This window comes from Hyposmocoma kahamanoa, unplaced genomic scaffold, assembly GCF_003589595.1.
Source record: "Hyposmocoma kahamanoa isolate Upper Pololo Valley unplaced genomic scaffold, ASM358959v1 64, whole genome shotgun sequence".
Taxonomy (NCBI): domain Eukaryota; kingdom Metazoa; phylum Arthropoda; class Insecta; order Lepidoptera; family Cosmopterigidae; genus Hyposmocoma; species Hyposmocoma kahamanoa.
The window spans coordinates 4699721-4719124 of NW_020653852.1; the positions used below are offsets into that span (position 1 = coordinate 4699721).

A 19404-nucleotide genomic window follows, 5' to 3' on the forward strand; every position below is an offset into this window, starting at 1 on the left:
AATGCCAGTACTTCCCCAGACGAACTCTTTCACAAGGAGCTCTACTGCTACTAAACAACTTGAGAGGCGGTAGGTCATAAACCTAGGAAATAAAACTATATTTTCGATTTTAAATCGCGTATATTTGTTGTTTCAAATAAACCAAAGTTTCGGGCCTAACTCGCGACAACCTAACTCGACTGCTATAAACAATTAATTACCGGTAACAAAAGTTTTTACTCAAGGATATTCCATAGCCAACCTTGTCCAGTTCTCTAGTGCCAACACAAAGGGTGTTGGCAATTATTATCATTCGATGTTGGACGCTCTGAGTGAATATACTGAAACCTGTTTTTTTAATTATTGGCATCGGTGTATTAATTGGGGCAGTGATAATTGGTACTCGAATTGGAACGTCCGATGACGGAGAAGTGATGTGATAAATAATTGTAAATAATGGATAAAGAAAATTTATTTTGTAAGTAATTTGTTGTTTGTTGTTATTATGGAATTAGGTTCATATGTACAATCTGAACTCCTGGAAAGTGATGTGGGCGAGCATGGTACACATACATTTGCATAGAAGAAGCCTGTTCAAATTGATTCGCCTTAAAATTTTATTCTTAGTTTATTTGTTGCAAGTTTATTGAACATGAATGGATGGCATAAAAAGAAGACTGAACTGTGCTATTACGAAAAAAAAGTAAAAGAAGAATCGATATTTAGCACATACACGCGATATTCGTACAGCATTTGCTACTCGACAATACAAGTGACAGTCAGTGTTGTTTACAACTTCATTAACAAAACATAAAATCTCAGTTGGTTCCATAGAGTCTATTTATCCTTACCAGAGACCGGATCGAATGGCACAATGAACATAATGACTGTACCATTTTTTATGTTTAATATCTTTAAAATTCATGAATAGTTTCCTAGAACCGTTTTCCTAAAACGCTTACTACACACTGAACATTCACTGATATAAGTAATTATTATAACTAACCCAACACGAGCATAAATTTCTTTAATGGGAAAACCTCATCTTATGTGTAAAATTTGAGTAGTAAATACATTTTTATTTTTATTTATTTACGACGAGACAATTGCTCAAAATAGTGGGCACTAATGTCTACAGGCCATAAATACATAATACCATGTAACAAGATTTTTGTTTCTGCGTTAGCAATATAATTTTAATTTATTTCTATTTCAATTGGTTCTAACATAAAACATGAAAAAACTGCTTTGGAAGACGATGAAAAGTTGAAATTTGTGTACCATTAAGGAAACGTATAAATTTACGGAGTTTTCTTCATCTAAAAATGATCTAAAAACAAAAACTGAACATTATACTTCAAATCAATAGTATATTTTAACGAAAAAATTCTACAAAGAACGTCGAAATATGGGGATTTACGAGATTATGTAAATACCACTATGTACCTAAAATTTAAAGTGACCTCTTTGCTTATTCGCCGTAAAAGACAGGACCTCATATACTTGCATAAGATTCTTCATGGCGAGATTGACTCATCTTACGTTTTAAGTAAAATAAATATCAGCATAAGGCGTAATCCTCGAATACCTAGCAAGACATTTAACCTGCAAACGTATAAGAATAACACTTCCTTTTATAATCCTCTGATAAGAATGTGAAAACATTTTTATGAAAAACTCCGGTTTGGATATTTTTGACTCAAAATCCAAAATATTTTAAGGAGTAGTATAGTAACTCGCTTAACACTTACATAGGTATTCACTAGAGATGCGCCGAGTACAAGTTTTACCGAGTAACCGAGTACCGAATATTACTCGCTTTAACATTTGCCGAGCCGAGTACTTGGCCGAGTTACTCGGTTCATTATAACCGGAACGCGATGATCCTAAAAGTCCCGTTGCTCTAGAATTAGGGCGATATGTTAATGAAAGTTTATCATCGCGAGTCCTTTCCAATGGTGAGTAGGGCATAAAACAAGATATCCAAAACTGGCACTTTAGCACGGGTATTTTTATGTGCACCTACAAGTATATTGTGCATAGCGAGTGGTTATTTTCCGAAGCGGGTGATGTGTATGAAGAAAAAGGAACAGACTATTACCTGAACGCGCAGAAAGCCTTGTATTCCTACATCATAACTTGCCTTTGTTAAATTTTAAATATTAATAATGTAAACTTTCTTTTTAAATTACTAAATTGCTACAAATTGTTACAATTGTCTAGAATTTGTAGTAATAAATCTCTTTTGATTATTTGAAATATATTGCTAGTTTTATTTTGTTATGTCTATAGCCGTAATGCTCTATTTTAACCGAGTACTCTTCTCATGAACCTAGTTATTCGGCCGAGTACTAGTAGCAAAAAAACGGCCGAGTACACCGAGTACCGAGTAGCAAACGTGTACTCGGCACATCTCTAGTATTCATCCAAAACCGTTTTTGTGTTTAGTAAATTAGTGGGTATACTAATTATCTAAGGAAATTATTAGCAAATTGTTAACAGTAGTTAGATCTTTCTTGTTACTTTATAATGATGCGTCAACATAAGTAGGGACAATCTAGTCATCGTCATCATCATATACAGCCTGACTTCACCCACTGCTGGGTATAGGCCTCCAAGTTTCTGTGCCACTCCCCACGATCCCGTGCCAATCTCATCCAGGTTCGCCAGTACAATCTAGTACAGAACTTTTATTATACTTAACTCTTATCAATGTAATTCGATTGTTATCTAATTTGTTGTTCATATAATAAATAAATAAACATGTAAATATCTCTGCGACAGCCCTAAAAACAATGTTTCAGGGGTATAACAGCTACCAATGGAGAGGCATGAAAAACTTTATACGTTAATAAAAACACTTCCCTTAAGAAAAAGTGGCGCCTTGTCGATACTCAAACACAACTTATTAGCACTCAATGCTAGTATACTTCATTTCACTGGTTAACTTATTCTACATGTAAAATTTAGCACAAAATGTAGTATTTGATAATACGTAGAAAATTTTGGGCAATCCGGTGAAAACTTTACTATTTATTTTATTTTATAGATAAGGTACATCAACAGTAGTACATATACTCTAAAAAATAATTTAAAAAATAAAAAAGCAAATAAAAAAATAAATAAATAAAATAACATAAAATAGAAAAAAAATTGAGGTATATGGACGCCTCGCCACTTATAGCTATTCTTTTCTACATACTTGTAGCTTTATTAAACAGAAACCAATACTGTCAAACCAGAAACAGAAGATTTGTGAAAATTTGTCATATAGTGGAATAAAGAAATAATAAGACTAGAATACGGGTTATATTTGGAGCTTTTTTATTCTATCCAATATGTAGAATCCTAATTTACAGTTTAGGGCGTTATTTTTATTAAAATGTATGATCCTAGTAAAATAAATTTGAATCAACAAAAATTAATTTATTTTATAATATATTCTTCTTCTTTTTTCTTATAAATATATATTAGTATATATTACTTTTATTTTTAATATTGTCACTGTTTTTTTTTTAAATTGTATTATTGTCATAATTTTTATATAGACACACCACAGCAATTATCCTTTTTATATGATTTTTACCCCCTGGTTGTACCGTAGGTATTCACTCAATGGTATCCAGTGAGTGGAGGAATACTGAATTCCAAAATACAAGCTTTCGCTTAGTTGTGAATTCCTAAGTTTTAAACATTTTATACAAGTTGCACATACAAACATGTAGTGTTTTTATTTTACTGTATGTATGTACGAATGAAATAAATGTTATTATTATTAATATATATTTTATATACAATAAAAAATATTTAATTCATTCAATCATATTTGCACTGATCATAACTAGAAGGGGTTTTAACCTTAAAACGCCGCGCTAGCCCACTGGCTAGACGCACGACACACGACGCTCTTGTCGTGGCGAGTTTTTCTCCCTAACGCGTTAGCCTATGATAAGCAGTGCAACAATTTAAGCATTAATGTACTTCTCACCATAGTTACCTGGGAGACCACAAGGAGGTGCGATTCGGAATTGGTAGCTTGGTTCTGTGAAATAAAGTCACAACATCTTTACATCACAGACCCCTGCTACCCCTTTCCCGCTGTCAAAGTTGCGGACAATAGATGGGTGAGAGTAGCGGGAGGCCTATACCCAGCAGTGAGTGAAGTCGGGCTGTGGATGATGATTAATATATTTCCGATGGTTACACAGATAACAATCGAATTAAGGGAATTATAATGTAAGCACAAAGGCGGAATCTGTCAATATAATGCATTAATACTAGCGCAACTTGGGTACGGTTTTAAGCGGTTGTCAATGGCATTTCAACTTACATGTAACAGGCTGCAATTTCCATTGGTTATTGGTTGGGATACATAAAGTATAATAACAATATAGTTACGTATGCCCAAAGTATGAGTATCGCTACAAAAGGGTTCCTTAAATGGAGAATACCGTCATTTTAGTCATAAGGATATGACTAAAATGACGTCATCCATTTGATTGGTCTAAACCTAGTCTTACTTCTTTATGTTGGGTGGTTAATATATCGTATAAATTGTTTAGTTTAATAAATGATGATGATGAGATAATTTATTAAATAATTTTATCAATATAATAGTAACAATTATAATAGAATCGTTTATTTACCTCAAGATTTAAAAAAAATGCAGTAGAATTTAGTAGCAGTAGAGCTCCTTGTGAAAGAGTTCGTCCACATATGTAGGTACTGCCACCTTACTTAGAATTAAGCAGTAATGTGAGCATTACTGCGTTCCGGTTTTGAAGGGTAAGGGTGCTTTCCAAAATTTTTAGGAGATTACTAAATACTTAGCACAAAATAAATATAATATAGATATTAGTATTACACATCTTTTATATCTATATCTCTTAATATATATCTATATCTTTTAATATGAGTTACCTTTCTTTGTCTTACTTAGTTTCTTTATTGTCTTTCCAGATATAACATTTGTCTTCTTCACACTCATTCTACAAGTATCAACCACGGCGACATGTGTTGTCAAAGATCGGGTTGACTGTCGGTATACCGTCATCTGTGAAAATAATGCTGGAAACGCATTCACCCCTGAATGTAACTACAGCCCATACGTCACATTTATCATCACCAAGTCTACTGCAGACCCACTCTATACTGGTTTCTTTGGTTCAACCAATTTTGATTCCCGCGTCCGTGTCATAAAAGCAATAGATAACAACTGGCCAACACTAGACACCAACGTCTTTAAGTACTACGTTAAAACAATTGTCATGGACTTATCAAACAATAACATTAAAACTATTAGAGATGACGTTTTCAGACCGTTAACTGCTTTAGAAAATTTGAACTTGTCTTCAAATTCCATAGAAACTTTGAACTCAAGAAGTTTTTACATCGTTGACTCAAAAAAACCATCGCTTAAAGTTTTAGATTTGTCAAATAATAAGATAGCGGAGCTGTCTAGTGATTTATTCTCGTACATACAAAACTTGAAAGAACTGTATCTAGTGAACAACGAAATAAAAAGCTTGCAAGATGATGCCTTTCAGAGCCTTAGTGGCCTGACTCATTTGTACTTACAGAATAATCAAATAACTAGACTCAATGAGACTTTGGCATCCTTGAGATCGTTGGTAAAATTAGATTTGTCTTATAATTCTTTGACTTCGATATACGGCAACGAAATGAATCGGTTAACTAGTTTAGAATACTTTAATGCTTCACACAATGTTATCGAATACATACAATCAAACTGTTTGAGTCAAGCGTTTAACCTACAGACTGTGGATTTAAGTCATAATAAACTTCAGTCAAACATAGAAAACGTCATGTTCGTAACTAATAACAAACTTGAATATTTGAACTTGTATCATAACATGATTACGCAAATCCAAGACAATGCATTCAAAAATAATATCCTCACTTATTTGAACCTTGAGAAAAATAATTTGACCGGTGAACTGAATAAGAATATTTTAAGTGGCTTACACAGAATAGTAAGCTTGGATCTTTCCAATCAAAGTATCAGTGCACTTAAAAACAACGCCTTTTCCGATGCTGTCAGTTTAATATACTTGAATCTAAGTAGAAACAACATCAATTTAGTTGATAATACTAGTTTTGAAAAAATATACAAACTGCAAATTTTGGACTTTTCTTACAACAATATTTCGAATATAGACTTTCTTACTAAATGTTTGTTTAATCTCACTGAACTGTATCTTACAAACAATAACTTAACGACGATAAAATCGTACGCATTTGCTAATCAAACCTATTTGGTGAAGTTAGACTTGTCAATGAACAAAATTGTCATCATAGAGCCTTACTCCTTGCCCTTGACAAATTTACAATATTTGAATGTTAGTGAAAATCCTGTAACCGGCGTAATGAAAAGCAATATTTACAGTCCTGCAAAGTTTATAAGGTTTTTAGATCTCACTTATTTCAATATTTCTGAAATAGGCGCGTTATCCTTGATTGACCTTCCGGTTCTAGCTAGATTGAATATATCTCACAACAATATAAAATGTATTGACCCAAATAACTTCAGAGGAGTGGGTAATATGTACAGTCTAGACATTTCGTTTAATTTGCTGTCTAGTTTTCAGTTAAATAACGTTACGTTGAGTAATTTAAAAGCGTTTTACTTGAATAACAATAGATTGGCAGACATTACAAACACTCTTATTAATATGCCAAACCTTTTGTACCTGGATCTGTCGTATAATTTTATTGTAGAGTTGATCAGTGTACCCTTTTCGGGGCTGCTAAATTTGAAAGTTATTCATATTTCACATAATAAAATATCTGAATTCAATAATCCCCAAACGAATTCAATGACAAAATTGACTGTATTGGACCTATCAAACAATCAACTGGTTTCAGTAAACTTGAGTTATTTCAGAGACCTAGTTGTAGTGGATGTGAGTAACAATAGGTTTACCTCAATTAACTTCACCTTTTTTGAGAATCTTGACTATTTACAAGTACTAGACATGAGTAATACAAGTATATCGGAGATCGCTCCTGGCACGTTCAAGAACGTAAAGATTTTAAAGCTTTTGAACATGTCTCATAATCATTTGACAAATCTCCGTTATGGCAGTTTGCGAGGTCTCCACAAAACTGAAGACCTAGATTTATCGTACAATAAAATTGCTGATGTTGATGTAGATGTTTTTCACGAATGCACTGAACTTAGAATATTAACAATTGACTACAATAATTTATCATCATTGGATGTTGAAAGATTGATAAATACTTTACCCAAATTGAAAACACTGAGCTTGGGGGGCAACCCAATTTCTTGTAAAGAAATAGTGAGAAATATGAAAACATTTAATAAGAATAATATGTTAAGACAAGTTGAGGTTACGTCTGTAAATAAAGTTTACCATGATGATAACGTACATGGAATTAAATGTGGGAATAAAAATTATACAATTGATACAACAAATCAATCTGGCAACAATTCACAGGATAATTTTACATATAGTCACACTACATCTCATATTCTGCTGGTATGGTGTACTATATTAACTACAGTTGTTATTATTGTAGTTGGAGTTTACTTTTATAGACAACGATCAAAACCTTTTTATGGTACTAGAGACTCGAGAGTGCCACTTGGAGCCTCTTTAGATTTTTCATTACATTCAGAAAATCAAAGCGATTTATTGGGATAACGTCGATGGTTTTCTACAATGGTGGCCTGTCTCAAAAACTCCTAACTTAACACCAAGCTGGATAAACAAATTGAGATATTTCTGACGCCCTAAAGCTACGGAATCCTATACCGCCTAATGTTTTAATTGAATAATTTAAACAATGGAAAAAGTAGCTGTATAATAAGTCAAAAATAAACAATTTTGGTTTGGGTTTCTATTTTTGGTAAGCAGCGATATCTCATTACGTCCTTAATTAAGTAGATTTATATAAAATGTAAATGTTGGCATTAACGTACATTTAAGTGTCCTCAAAACATTGTTAACATCAAAAAGTTAAATGTACTTAGTAGTAGATTAGTTTGTTTAAAATAAACAATGGTTTTTTGGATTGTATTTAAAAGTATTCTTATTTCAAAATTTGTTAAAGAACAGACTTTATTAAAATGTATCACGCACTAACTAATTTAAACGAATAAAATGAAGGCGTTACATCTATTCAGCTGTTGCTTTAAAAAATGGCTGTATAAAAGTATAAAAAGGAGGCGAATAGAACGCCACCAACGCTATTTGAAAATTTAAACATAGTATTATTATTACCATTGCAAGGACAAAAGACCTCGTCATAAATTCAAATGGTTGATTTATTCATGCACTCACTGAATGAATCATTTTGCATGAATTGTACATAACTTTAAGTACAAATAACGGGTAAAGGTTATAAATCATCTTTCGGAGTATGAGACTTGTGTGCTTTTTCTAGTTTTTTTTCTTTAGAAGAATGAAAAAAACGAATGAGGAGGTGTTAAGACACGCAAGAAAAGAGAAGCTTATTAAAGACAATGAAGAACCGAAGGGGAAAGATGTTTGGGTATGTGATACGTCACGACAGTTTTCTTACAAGCATCATAGAAGGGAAAACCGTAACAAGTAGAGGCAGAGAAAGATTGAGACGATTGAGATCGGTTAAATTAGTGTCGTGTCATATCAGGATCTCACAGTTGCAAAGTTTACAAGAGCCTAGCCCTTAAATAAGAAGGAAAGGTTCTTTTAGCGTTTCTTTGAAGTAATTAAATAAAGTAACTACCGACTACACATGTCTGATAGTTTTCCGAATGGCGGCGGCGCGGCGTGGCACAAAACATTTTTTAATCAATGTAAGTACTGTAATTTTCTATCATATTTAAAAATTGTAAATAAAAACAATGGACCTGTACAATGACTAAGGTAGAATTTATCGAGCCCTTACCGCCGGCTTAGTGTAAACCACAAAAAACAAATTTTACATGAGAGGGTATTCAATCTAGTATCACATTTATATGTGACAATAAATTGATTTTAATATACAATAAATTTCCTAATCGATTGCGTAACAGCTAAAATCTTTTGAAACAATAGACGCTTACAATATTTTGGCTATCTCTATTTTTAAGGCTTTCAAGCATTTAAGGGAACTAATTTGACGACGAAAAAAAACAACGCAATTGTGATGTATTATGTCGGTTGCAATAACAAGTGGAGTCGCTTATATCATAATTTTTTAATGTTGATTCTGTCGGTTACACTAAAACATAAAAAACGGTAAAGCTAACGAACGATAAACTTAGCTTTTGCTATAATTTCTATTTGACGTAATTTTATTGAAATGGCGACGCGTCCTTGCCCGTTTCAATTTAATATAGCATTTGCAATAAAAAACCTAGATAAGTCGGCGACTATGGCTCGTTTTTTCTTTTCTTCATTAATAATGCTTAGTATAGTATGTGAGGGATTGACCGGTAGGAGATCAAATGATTGTTTATTGGAAGATCAACGGATCGAATCCCCGTGACAGCATTTACCTATGACTTTCAATTTCTAAATTACGTAAATTTGTGAATGTTGAATAGCAACATCTCTCGGTAATGGTGAAGGTAAACTCCCCCTTTAGAGAAGAGCCGTGTCCAGCAGCGGGACCGAAACTTATTTATTTACTCGGATCAACTATGAATTTAACAAAAACATTAAACAAAATACACAAATATGTATTTCTTACTTAGAGCGGTTACACACGGAGACAACTTGATGCAAACGCGATACAGTAGCTAATCGTCTAACTTTAACACGCGCCAATTTAAGCAGCGATGCAAACGCGCGACTGCAACGATACTAACGCGCGATTGCATCCCTACACTTGTAATTTATAAGCGATTGCATTGATGTAATCGCGCGTTTGTATCGATGCAATTGCGCGTTTGTGGTGATGTAGTCGAACGTTTGCGAGGATGCAATCGCCTATAAACCGCAAGTGTAGCAATGCAATCGCGCGTTTCACGAACGTGCGTTTGCATCGCTGCTAAAAAGTCGCTATGTGTAACCACTCTTAACACATACGATTTTTTTTTGTTTATGGGGGCAAATGCTTTATGCATACCCTCGAGCTCGAGGAGGCTCGAGGGTTATTTGAGACTAGCCTTCCAGGAGGGTATACCCACTAAAATCCGCCCGGCTTACCCTCTTGGCCAGGTGTTATGGGCGCCGAACGGTTCTAGCTGGTACAGAACCTTTAAGAAATATCCACCAACAACAAGTTTGTCAAGTATTTTTTTGCAAATTTCAAAAGTTTTGTGGATATTATAGGAATTAGAAGTAATATGTTGATTTGCAAATTCGCAACTTCCTCGGGAACCGTTGAATAAAACATGGGACCTTTTAATATAATTCACCATCAACGTGTGAAGTCCCATTTAGAGGAGGTAGGATATGTCATAAGTTCATAATGATGTATATTGATTTTTATGCTATATAATTAATGAAATATTTTTTATTGCACAAACAATTACAATTAAAATACAATACAATAGCTTAAGTATAATAGGAGTAGTAAGTTAATGTATAACAGGCGGCGTTGTTGCTATGTAGCAATTTGTTCCAGGTAACCTTAGGATAGACATTTCCGATATGCAAAAATGGCTATATAATACAATTATTATCATACCATGCTTAGAGGAAATATCAGAATAGTGTTTTTTGTGAGTGTGTGTTCCAAGCCCGGATTCGAACCTACAACCCTGTGCTTGGGAGGCGGTAGGTCAAACCATTAGATTATCGCGGCTACAGTTCTCTCTAAAATTAATAGTAATTCATTTATCATTATAAACACATTTTTGTTTATTTTAGCTATCACACCGCTGCAAACCTCTTAAAATGTAAGCCAAAGAGGGCAATTTGAGGGTGCATTTGATTATTTCCGAGGGGAGATTTTAATCTCTGTGAAAAAGGTTATGTTTGGCTATTACGAGTTGCAATATTTTAAAAGTTTACACTGCGAAATGCTCTCAAAAAGTAATTTGCAGTTAATATATTGTTTTTCATATCATCCTCTTTATCACGAACGGATGTTACTTACAATTTTGATGGAAAAAAGTTATTCACGTAGTTTGATTTACAATTTAATGCTGGAATGTGAATATTTCGATTTAGTCAAATTTGAAAGTGTTTAGTGACGATGAAATCGTGGGTCTGCGGGTAACAGTTGCAGTTCCGCTTAGAACTTTGAATCTCAAAGACCTGAGGGGCACTGTCACTGCACCCGTTACCCTGTGACATAAGTTAATACGTCACATGTGCCTGTATCTTCACCAGCACCTTAACCCTTCAAACCCGGAACTCAGTAATGCTCGCATTACTGCGTAACGGCAGAGATAGGTAAAGTGGCGGTACTTGCCTTGACGAACTCTTTCACAAGAACCTCTACTGCTACTAAAATAATGAGCTATAATCTGACGATGACATGTAAAGAGCAACATATAAATCGAGTACCTAGTAAGGTTTTTACGATTGCTATTCATTGGAAATGACACTAGTTTTTGGGATCTGAAAGCGCATGTAAATATTTTTTGCGTGATTTTGCAGGGGCAATTTTTTATGAAGTGACGGGACGAACAAGTCGTGCGCCTGGCTGCAAGCGACACGCCTGTCCATATCAGTTGCAGTGCCGCTCGGAACTTGAAATTGGAAAGATCTGAGGAGCATACCTCTGTGGGGAGTTCCCGGGTTAGGGTAGGGTAGGCAGCCCCATATTTTTCTACGTTAGTTTTAATTATAGTGACCCTCCCTACCTACCTACCATACGAAATGGGCACTATAACCTGTGGTTCTGACCCCATTTCAGCCAGAGTACAGGGTTGTCACAGACCTCTGTCACTTAACTTCATCCAGTTCTTCTAGAGGCTAGTGCCTTGGGTGAGCCGCCCCGGGTGCACGTACAGTACAGTAGTGCTGTAGGCAGTCATCATCATCATTATCAATCCATTTATACGGCCCACTGCTGGGCACTGGTCTCCTTTTAGACAAGAGTTTAGGTCTAGTCCGCCATGTTTGCCCAATGCGGGTTGGAGACTTCATGCGTTTTTCGAGAGTTGTGAACCTTCTTCGACGTATAGGTTTTCATCACGACGTTTATCTTCATCGGAAAGCTTATGATATATTTTAAATTGAATTTGGAAGCTTCGGGTTGTGCTTGGAGTTTAATTACGATGCTTTGGTTTTCATAGTACAGGGAATTTCCTAGTTTCAGACCATGTTATCGGTGTGGTTACTCAGTTGAACATTATATGCAATTAAATATTTTGCATTTATATCCTCCGAATACGAATTTGTGAGAGAAATAATAAAAAAAGATAGAAAGGAAAAGGAAGAGAAGATAAAGAGTGGCGTATAGGGAACAAATAAAAAGCAAGATCAAAGTTAACAGTTGTAAATAGGTCAAGGAACTGCCTATGAACCGTGAGGAGTGGAGGAGGCTACATCGACAAGAGTCTGGCTTTTAATGGTCCTCCGAAGATGATTGTCTATAAGAATCCAAGCAATTAGTAGCAGAAGAACTCCTTATGAAAAAGTACGTCCAGGGAAGTACTGCCGCCTTACCTATTTCTGCCCTTAACCAGTAGGCATTACTGCATTCCGGTTGGGAAGGGTAAGGGTGCTAATGAAATTACAGGCACAATGGACTTGTCAAATTACGTCTCAGAGTCATGACGAGCGCAATGGAGACCTTTGCGATGTAAAGCCCTGAGCTGCACTACAACTGTTATGCACAGGTGTGACAATTACCATCAGGCGCACGACTGGTTGATCTCGTCACTTGGTATTATAAAAAAAGGTAAAGTGAAAACGTATAAGTTCATTGTTGTAGTCAATAAACTTAATATTACAGTTGTTAAGGCTACATTTCTTGCCTGCCGCTGGTAGTTGTAAACATATCTGACTGAGTGACGAAAGACTTTTATAGATTTCACACAGATGGCGCTATGGTAATCAAGTCGTTAAAAACCAAAAGACAAAAATCTGAAACAAGCATGAGTAAATCGTAAGGTCTGCTGGTTCGTTCCATTCCATAGCTCGGTTGGGAGAGCGTCAGCTACGGTATGGTGAAGGCGCGGCTTCGAGTCCTGCCGGATCGAAGTAATTTTTCTTAGTATCCGATTTTTCTATTAACCTATACCTGCGCCCAAATAGTGCAGCACATATATACCCGCGCACGGTCTGTGAGATTGAAAGTTCGAGAGCCATTTAAGTATGTTATGTAGTAAAATATCATGTTAAAATTCAGTTTAATATTATAAGGAAATTTGTATAATTATATCTAGCAGAGTTTTATACAAAATATTTCTTTTTATAAGAGATAAGCTGAATTTTATTACTGCCATTGGTAAGTTACAATATTATTAAGAGCTACGGAAACTTTTAAAAAAATATACCTATAAGTATCAAAATAAAAGAAACTCTGATGTCAGAATCATATATATTTTCAATACCATAAACTAAATATCATGTTGCACACAACAATATATCTTGCTCAAAAATACTTTTTACTGTTATCGATAGAGCATTTTCATTCCACTTAATTTAACTATCTTCGCCTTAAGTAATAAATAGACTAAAAACTTCTCCCCATTTCAGAACTATCCCCTGTTCTGTGTCATTTGTTATTTGCTGCACTTTTATATAATTCTCAAAGTCACTGTTGTTTTTGCCCTCATAGTTGGAATCAGATCATACTCTTCCATAATCTTTGGTCTGAGAGACCCATGTGGGTATAGGAAGGTTAATAGTTATAAAAAAGCACAGTTTAAATTTATTGAATCGTCTAGAGCCAACTTTACCGTACAAAAACAATCTACATAACATTTAAATCACAAGACGAATTTATTTGAATAAAGAAGCTGACACCAAAAAGATTGTTCTAAGTAGCCTAATAAAATCTAAGTCAAGAGTCCACAAAAACCGGATGTAACAACATAAAGGTATCTAAAAAAAATGGGCCAGTCCGGGAAAGCGTTTTGCAATCATCAATCATTCCAGGAACAAACGATGTCGGCATAATTCCCCTCAGTACACGCGTAGCTTGAAATATGATATTTGGATAACGCGGCTTAACCGCTGAAAACGTCAAATATAGAAACATTTTAGCATTAAAAGGGAATTTGTGTGTTCTGTGATTTTAGGATTCCAAATTCTCTTATCATTGAAATTTTAAAGTAGATAACTCCTTAGACAAACACCGCAGGTGAACAGAAGGGGGAAACCAGAGCCTACAAAGTGTTTGTTTAACTGTACATTTTGAGTTTACGTGTAGAGTGGATCTACCAAAGCGAACAGAAGAAGTTCTGTTTTATCAACCTATAGTATTTTATTATTTTTGACATTTCCACGTCGTTTATTCAAGATAACGAAATGTTGACGTAACGCAGCTCGTTTTCACGTCATTTGGGTATACAATAGGCCCTCCATCTTTAATATTTTCTTTTCCAATTTATGTGCCGAGATTTTTGCTTAACTTGCGTGATGAATTGATGACGCAACTCTTGTGAAAAAATTATCAAGACGAACCTGTGGGATTTATTAAAAAATAGTATTAACGCATTTGACCTCCATCTCACCTGATGGAAAATGTCGACGATGGAATACGAACATCTAAGTAATGCCTATTCATTCTCCAAGATTAGGGAAGAAGTCTGCAGGCAAGGAATTCCACTTCATAACCCTTCGCCATATAAATGTGGCAGCAAAACGCTTCGTGTGATCCTCGGAATATCCACGACATCAGGATCGAACGCCTCTCTACGTTTAATCTCACGATGGTGGAAAAAGGAAGGCGAAATTAAACCGTGCAATAGCCTCACAGCCTCTCCGTGATATATCCTACAGAATACCGATAAGCAGGCAACTTTATTACGTCCTCTAATTTTATGTAGGCGCCGTAGAAACATTGAAAACGAAAAGAATATTTTCAGTAGCAATTACGAAATGTTGAACATGTAAAGTTCCCACTTTGAATTTGAATATCTTTGCTCATTATTTCGGCAAAATTTTAATAATAATTTACATAAGCACATAAGTACACACTTGAATGAAAAAAACATGCTAAGCAGGTCTGTTTACTTGTTCATAACACATCAACAAAACAGTGGCTAAAGCGCGAATACCTCCCATGGAACAGGAAAGGGGGAGAAAGGACGGGGAAGGGGGCAACGACGATGAAAAGGAAAGCGGCTCAACTTGAAACAAACTTCCTTCAAAGCGAACTTGTCCAAAGAGCCTAAGTTAGTTATAACAGTTACCTAATTTTGGCGTATCTTGTGCATCTAAAATGCTGATGGATGCTTGGTTTACGACTTTCCGCTGAAAGCGGTAAGGAATTAATATTACAGCTACAAGGGTTAAGTATTAATAGCGCATATATATGAAGGCTCATGTTTCCTTTAATATGTAATTCTGCTTCTACCCACATCTAAGCGCTCACACGTAAACTTACATTAGTAATATGATATACGACTTCTGCGACGTTATACTGTTCTATATTTCTGATGTTTTTGAGCTGCGACTGCCAGGAAAATTAAGATATCCCACCGCATTTGTGTTGCTAAGGAATTTTAATTGACATAAATTATTGCAATTCGTATATAGCGTAAACTTGTAGTGACAGTAGAGGTCCTTGAGAAGGTTCATACAAGAAAGTACAGCCACCTTACTTTTTTCTACAGCCAAGCAGTGATGTGAACATCACTGCGTTCCGGTTTTGAGGGGTAAGGGTGCTGGTGAATTTACAAGCACATAAAACTTGTCAATTTCTGTCTCAGGGTGACACATAGACAGCCACAAAATAATATCCAAACTCGCGAGAGAAACAAATGTAGGCCATGCAAATATTTCTCCCGGCCCGGGAATCGAACCCGGTACCTCTGCTTGGCAGTCCAGCATAGTAACCGTTCGGCCACAAAAGCTGTTTAAGTGATATACTAATTTCAGTAAGTATTGCGCCCTCTATGGAAAAAGAAACTCATAACTTCACAATTGTTTGAAGTTAAGTCCGTGTTTTACTGGAAGTGCAACAGTAAACAGTAATTTTATTTCAGGCAGCGTTCATGTGTGTCACAAACAATTAAATATTCCCAAGTAAAAAAGTCTTTCTTCCTTAAATTGTCCTCATGTGACTTTGATCATTCAGTCTCTTTTCATATCGTAAAGAATGCAGATCCTGTTACAAATTACTCAAATGCTGTTTTTCTTTGTAAAGGCTATTTTGGGACGTCCTTTTTTACAGACAATTGCCTGTCCCCTTAAAAAATACGGTTTTGTTGAAAATTGTTGGTTTTGTAGGATTTATTTATTTTGATATTTTTTCGTTGTTAATTTAAAAAAAAAAGTTAAATTTTTAATACGTACGACAAATAGGTGGAATATACTACCTTTGTCATAATTGTTAATACAAACATTGAACACTTCGAAAAAAATTCCGTCGATCCGGCTGGATTCACTCAGCCGGGTAACTTTACAGCTATCAGCAGCTGACTAGAGATGTAACTTTAATCATTTTAGTTAAGTTTTTTGAATACTAGGATGTTTCACCACCATGTTATTCAATTACTTTTTTGTGAAATTACTCCACTAGTTTGTTATAATTGTTAATACAAAGATGAGAAACTTAGAAAACATTCCTACGATCCGAAGAATTAGATTTTTCACAAAAACAAAACAAAGATCTTGCAACAAGGACATAGAAAAATTAGTAAGGTCCGCTGGTTCGTTCCGTGGCTTAGTTGGCATAACGCCTGACACGGTTTGTTGTTGGTTCAAATCCAGCCTGTTCGACGGTCCGTTCAACCATTTATTTAAATTTTGACAGCTCGAATTCTAATCAATTAACGATGTCCTAATGCGTTTGAGAATCGATTTTTTCTATAACAATCGCACACACTCAACATAACGCACACACTCAACATAGCCCCGCACTAGGGAAACCCTGTGTCGCGGGTGCCATGGACACACACATAGACAACCACAAATTACACCCAAACTCACGAGAGAAATAAATGTAGGCCATACAAACATTTCTCCCGGCCCGGGAATCGAACCTGGGACCTCTGCGTGGCAGTCCGGCATGGTAACCGTTCGGCCACGGAGGCAGTTAAATCGATTCTATTTATGAAGTTTAAGTTTTAAACGTAAACGTGAGCGGGTTCAAAAAAAAAGATATGGTTTGTACGGGATCGTGATGTTGCGTTTGACATTTTGTTTAATCAAGAATTAATTATTAATATTAATCAGGATTCTAGTGATGATTTTCGTTCATATGGAGAAAAGTCCGACGATTATAAACAATAAAAACGATAATAAACAATAAAAATTTATTTTAACTTATTTCATTTCATTATAATTTATTAGACTGACATTCAATAAAACTTGATTACACTACCTTTGTATCTCTCGAAAAGTACAGTTGGAGCTTTTTAAGGTCAGAATGAATTTATTTAATCCTTGAGGCAAAAATAGACGGAGTTCGGAGACAGGTAATCGGATAATGGACCCAAAATAGAGCTGTGCGATGCAGGTGGTGTAAAGTGACAACCGAATAGTCGCAGAGAGCTTCTTTTGAAAGAGTTCGTCCAGGGAAGCACCTTATCTATTTCACATGTAGTTTACATGTGAGCATAACTGCGTTATAATTTTGAAGAGTACTGGTGAAATTACATGCACATGGGACTTATCTACTTATGTCTCTAAGTGACGGACGCAATGGCTGTGCCCCTCAGATTTTTGCGGTCCAAAGCTCTGAGTGGTACTGCCACTGCTATTGACAGGCGTGTCGCTTACCACGTGACCACGACTAGTTCGTTCCGTTACATGGTATCATAAAAAGTGGCCAAGAAATGGTTATAGAAACGTGAAACGTTCTGTTAAGAGATGGGTGAGGAGACTGGCGTAAGGCGTTGTGGATCGCACAAACTAAGAACCACCGGCAGTGGGCAAAGTAGCGCTGAGGATGGTCGAGTATTTCTGACGTACCTACACGGCGATTTCGAGACTGTATATGTAGCAAAATCCGCATAAAAGGAAACGAGTACATTGTTTTGCTGGGGTGAAAAGTAGGTTATTGCAAACTATTTGACGCTTTAAGCCCGAACCGCAGGTGAAGTGTTAAGCCTTTGCAACAACATTGTCGCCCGTGTAACACCCGACGTGTTAACGACGTGAAAACGATAAAACAAAAAATGTCGGATTTTTGTAGTTTCTGTTTTTACATTATTTTACATTCTAGTAGTTATTATTTACGTATTTCTAAATACTCTCATATATTGAACTATATTAAAAATGTTCTCCTCACCTTTTTCCAACAATTCATATAGGTACATATATAAATTTGTTTGTTTTTATTATTTCTTTTCATCTCATCTATCGCGCTTTATTTTTACGTTGATACAATTACTGTGCAGAACTGTCAAAATGTTTTAAAATCATCTGTGACCTTGCAGCAATGTTTGGCACTGTGTTAATCTTTTGCAATGATTGGTCACGGCGCTCGCGATGACATAAAATGTGACGTCACGGTGCTCGCCATGTCAGGTATTGTGATAAAATTTGAAAATGCCGATTTATCACCCAAATTTGGTAGCTAAATGTGGATAGGGAACCCCGTTTCGCTATATGGATCTCAAAGAATCAACTACTGGCTTTACAATGCGATGTCCAAGTGCTTTCCGTATAGTAGCCGCCTACTGCTTTCCGTAGAGAAGTATCAACAACGTACTGACAAAATTCAATGACTGGATGATTTTACATTGATTCGATATAAGCCCTACGGAAAGAAAAGTATTGATACACTTGTTATGAAATTGAGTCCATGTGTCAGGGTAACCAAAATTCTATTCGAATTAAATAATCTTTTCGGTAAGTATTATTTTGCAGAAATAGGCGTTGAAACTGCTACGATCCTAGAGTTTTACATCTAAATGCAAAGAATTAGTAGTAATTGCAGTAGAAATCCCGACTTCTGTCTTTCAATTTTTTCTGTCAGCTCAACTGTGGAGCTAAGAAATGAAGTGCCCGTATTTTTTTACGAGCCTATACTGTCCCACTGCTGAGCAAAGGCCTCCCTCCCCTGTCTCCATACCACCCTGTTTTGCCCCACTGAGGTCCAGTCCTTTAGATGCGCGTGTAGCTCGTCTCTCCATCGACGCTTTGGCCTGTATGGTTGCATTTTGCAATGCAAAAATATTAATTAAAATTTAAAAAACCCTGATACGAAATAGAGAACTACAAAAGAATATAAAGCCACTATCCGTAAGCTAGCAAATCGTCCAGACCAATTTAATGAGGCGTGTGAAATTAAACGAAGAGTGTGATGAAATTGCATGATTTAATTCCGCCTTCCACATTGAATATAATAAATAAATGAATGAATGAATGAATGAATGAATGAATGAATGAATGAATGAAT

At 35.5% G+C, this 19404-nt stretch overlaps 1 protein-coding gene across 1 annotated transcript; it reads left to right on the forward strand.

Moving 5' to 3' along the window:
- The first annotated feature begins 344 nt into the window (after positions 1 to 344).
- LOC113230688 (protein artichoke-like) lies at positions 345 to 8054 on the forward strand. The gene is made up of 2 exons (XM_026464729.1): positions 345 to 457; positions 4939 to 8054. The coding sequence occupies exons 1-2, from the start codon at positions 436 to 438 to the stop codon at positions 7662 to 7664; spliced, it is 2748 nt and encodes a 915-aa protein (XP_026320514.1). The 5' UTR covers positions 345 to 435; the 3' UTR covers positions 7665 to 8054.
- The last annotated feature ends 11350 nt before the right edge of the window (positions 8055 to 19404 follow it).

What these genes read in the sequence shown, in the direction of transcription:
- LOC113230688 (XM_026464729.1), top strand. Translation starts at nt 436, where the DNA reads ATGGATAAAGAAAATTTATTTT. An exon ending in GGATAAAGAAAATTTATTTT is followed by an intron (nt 458 to 4,938) that starts GTAAGTAATTTG and finishes TTGTCTTTCCAG; the next exon opens with ATATAACATTTGTCTTCTTC.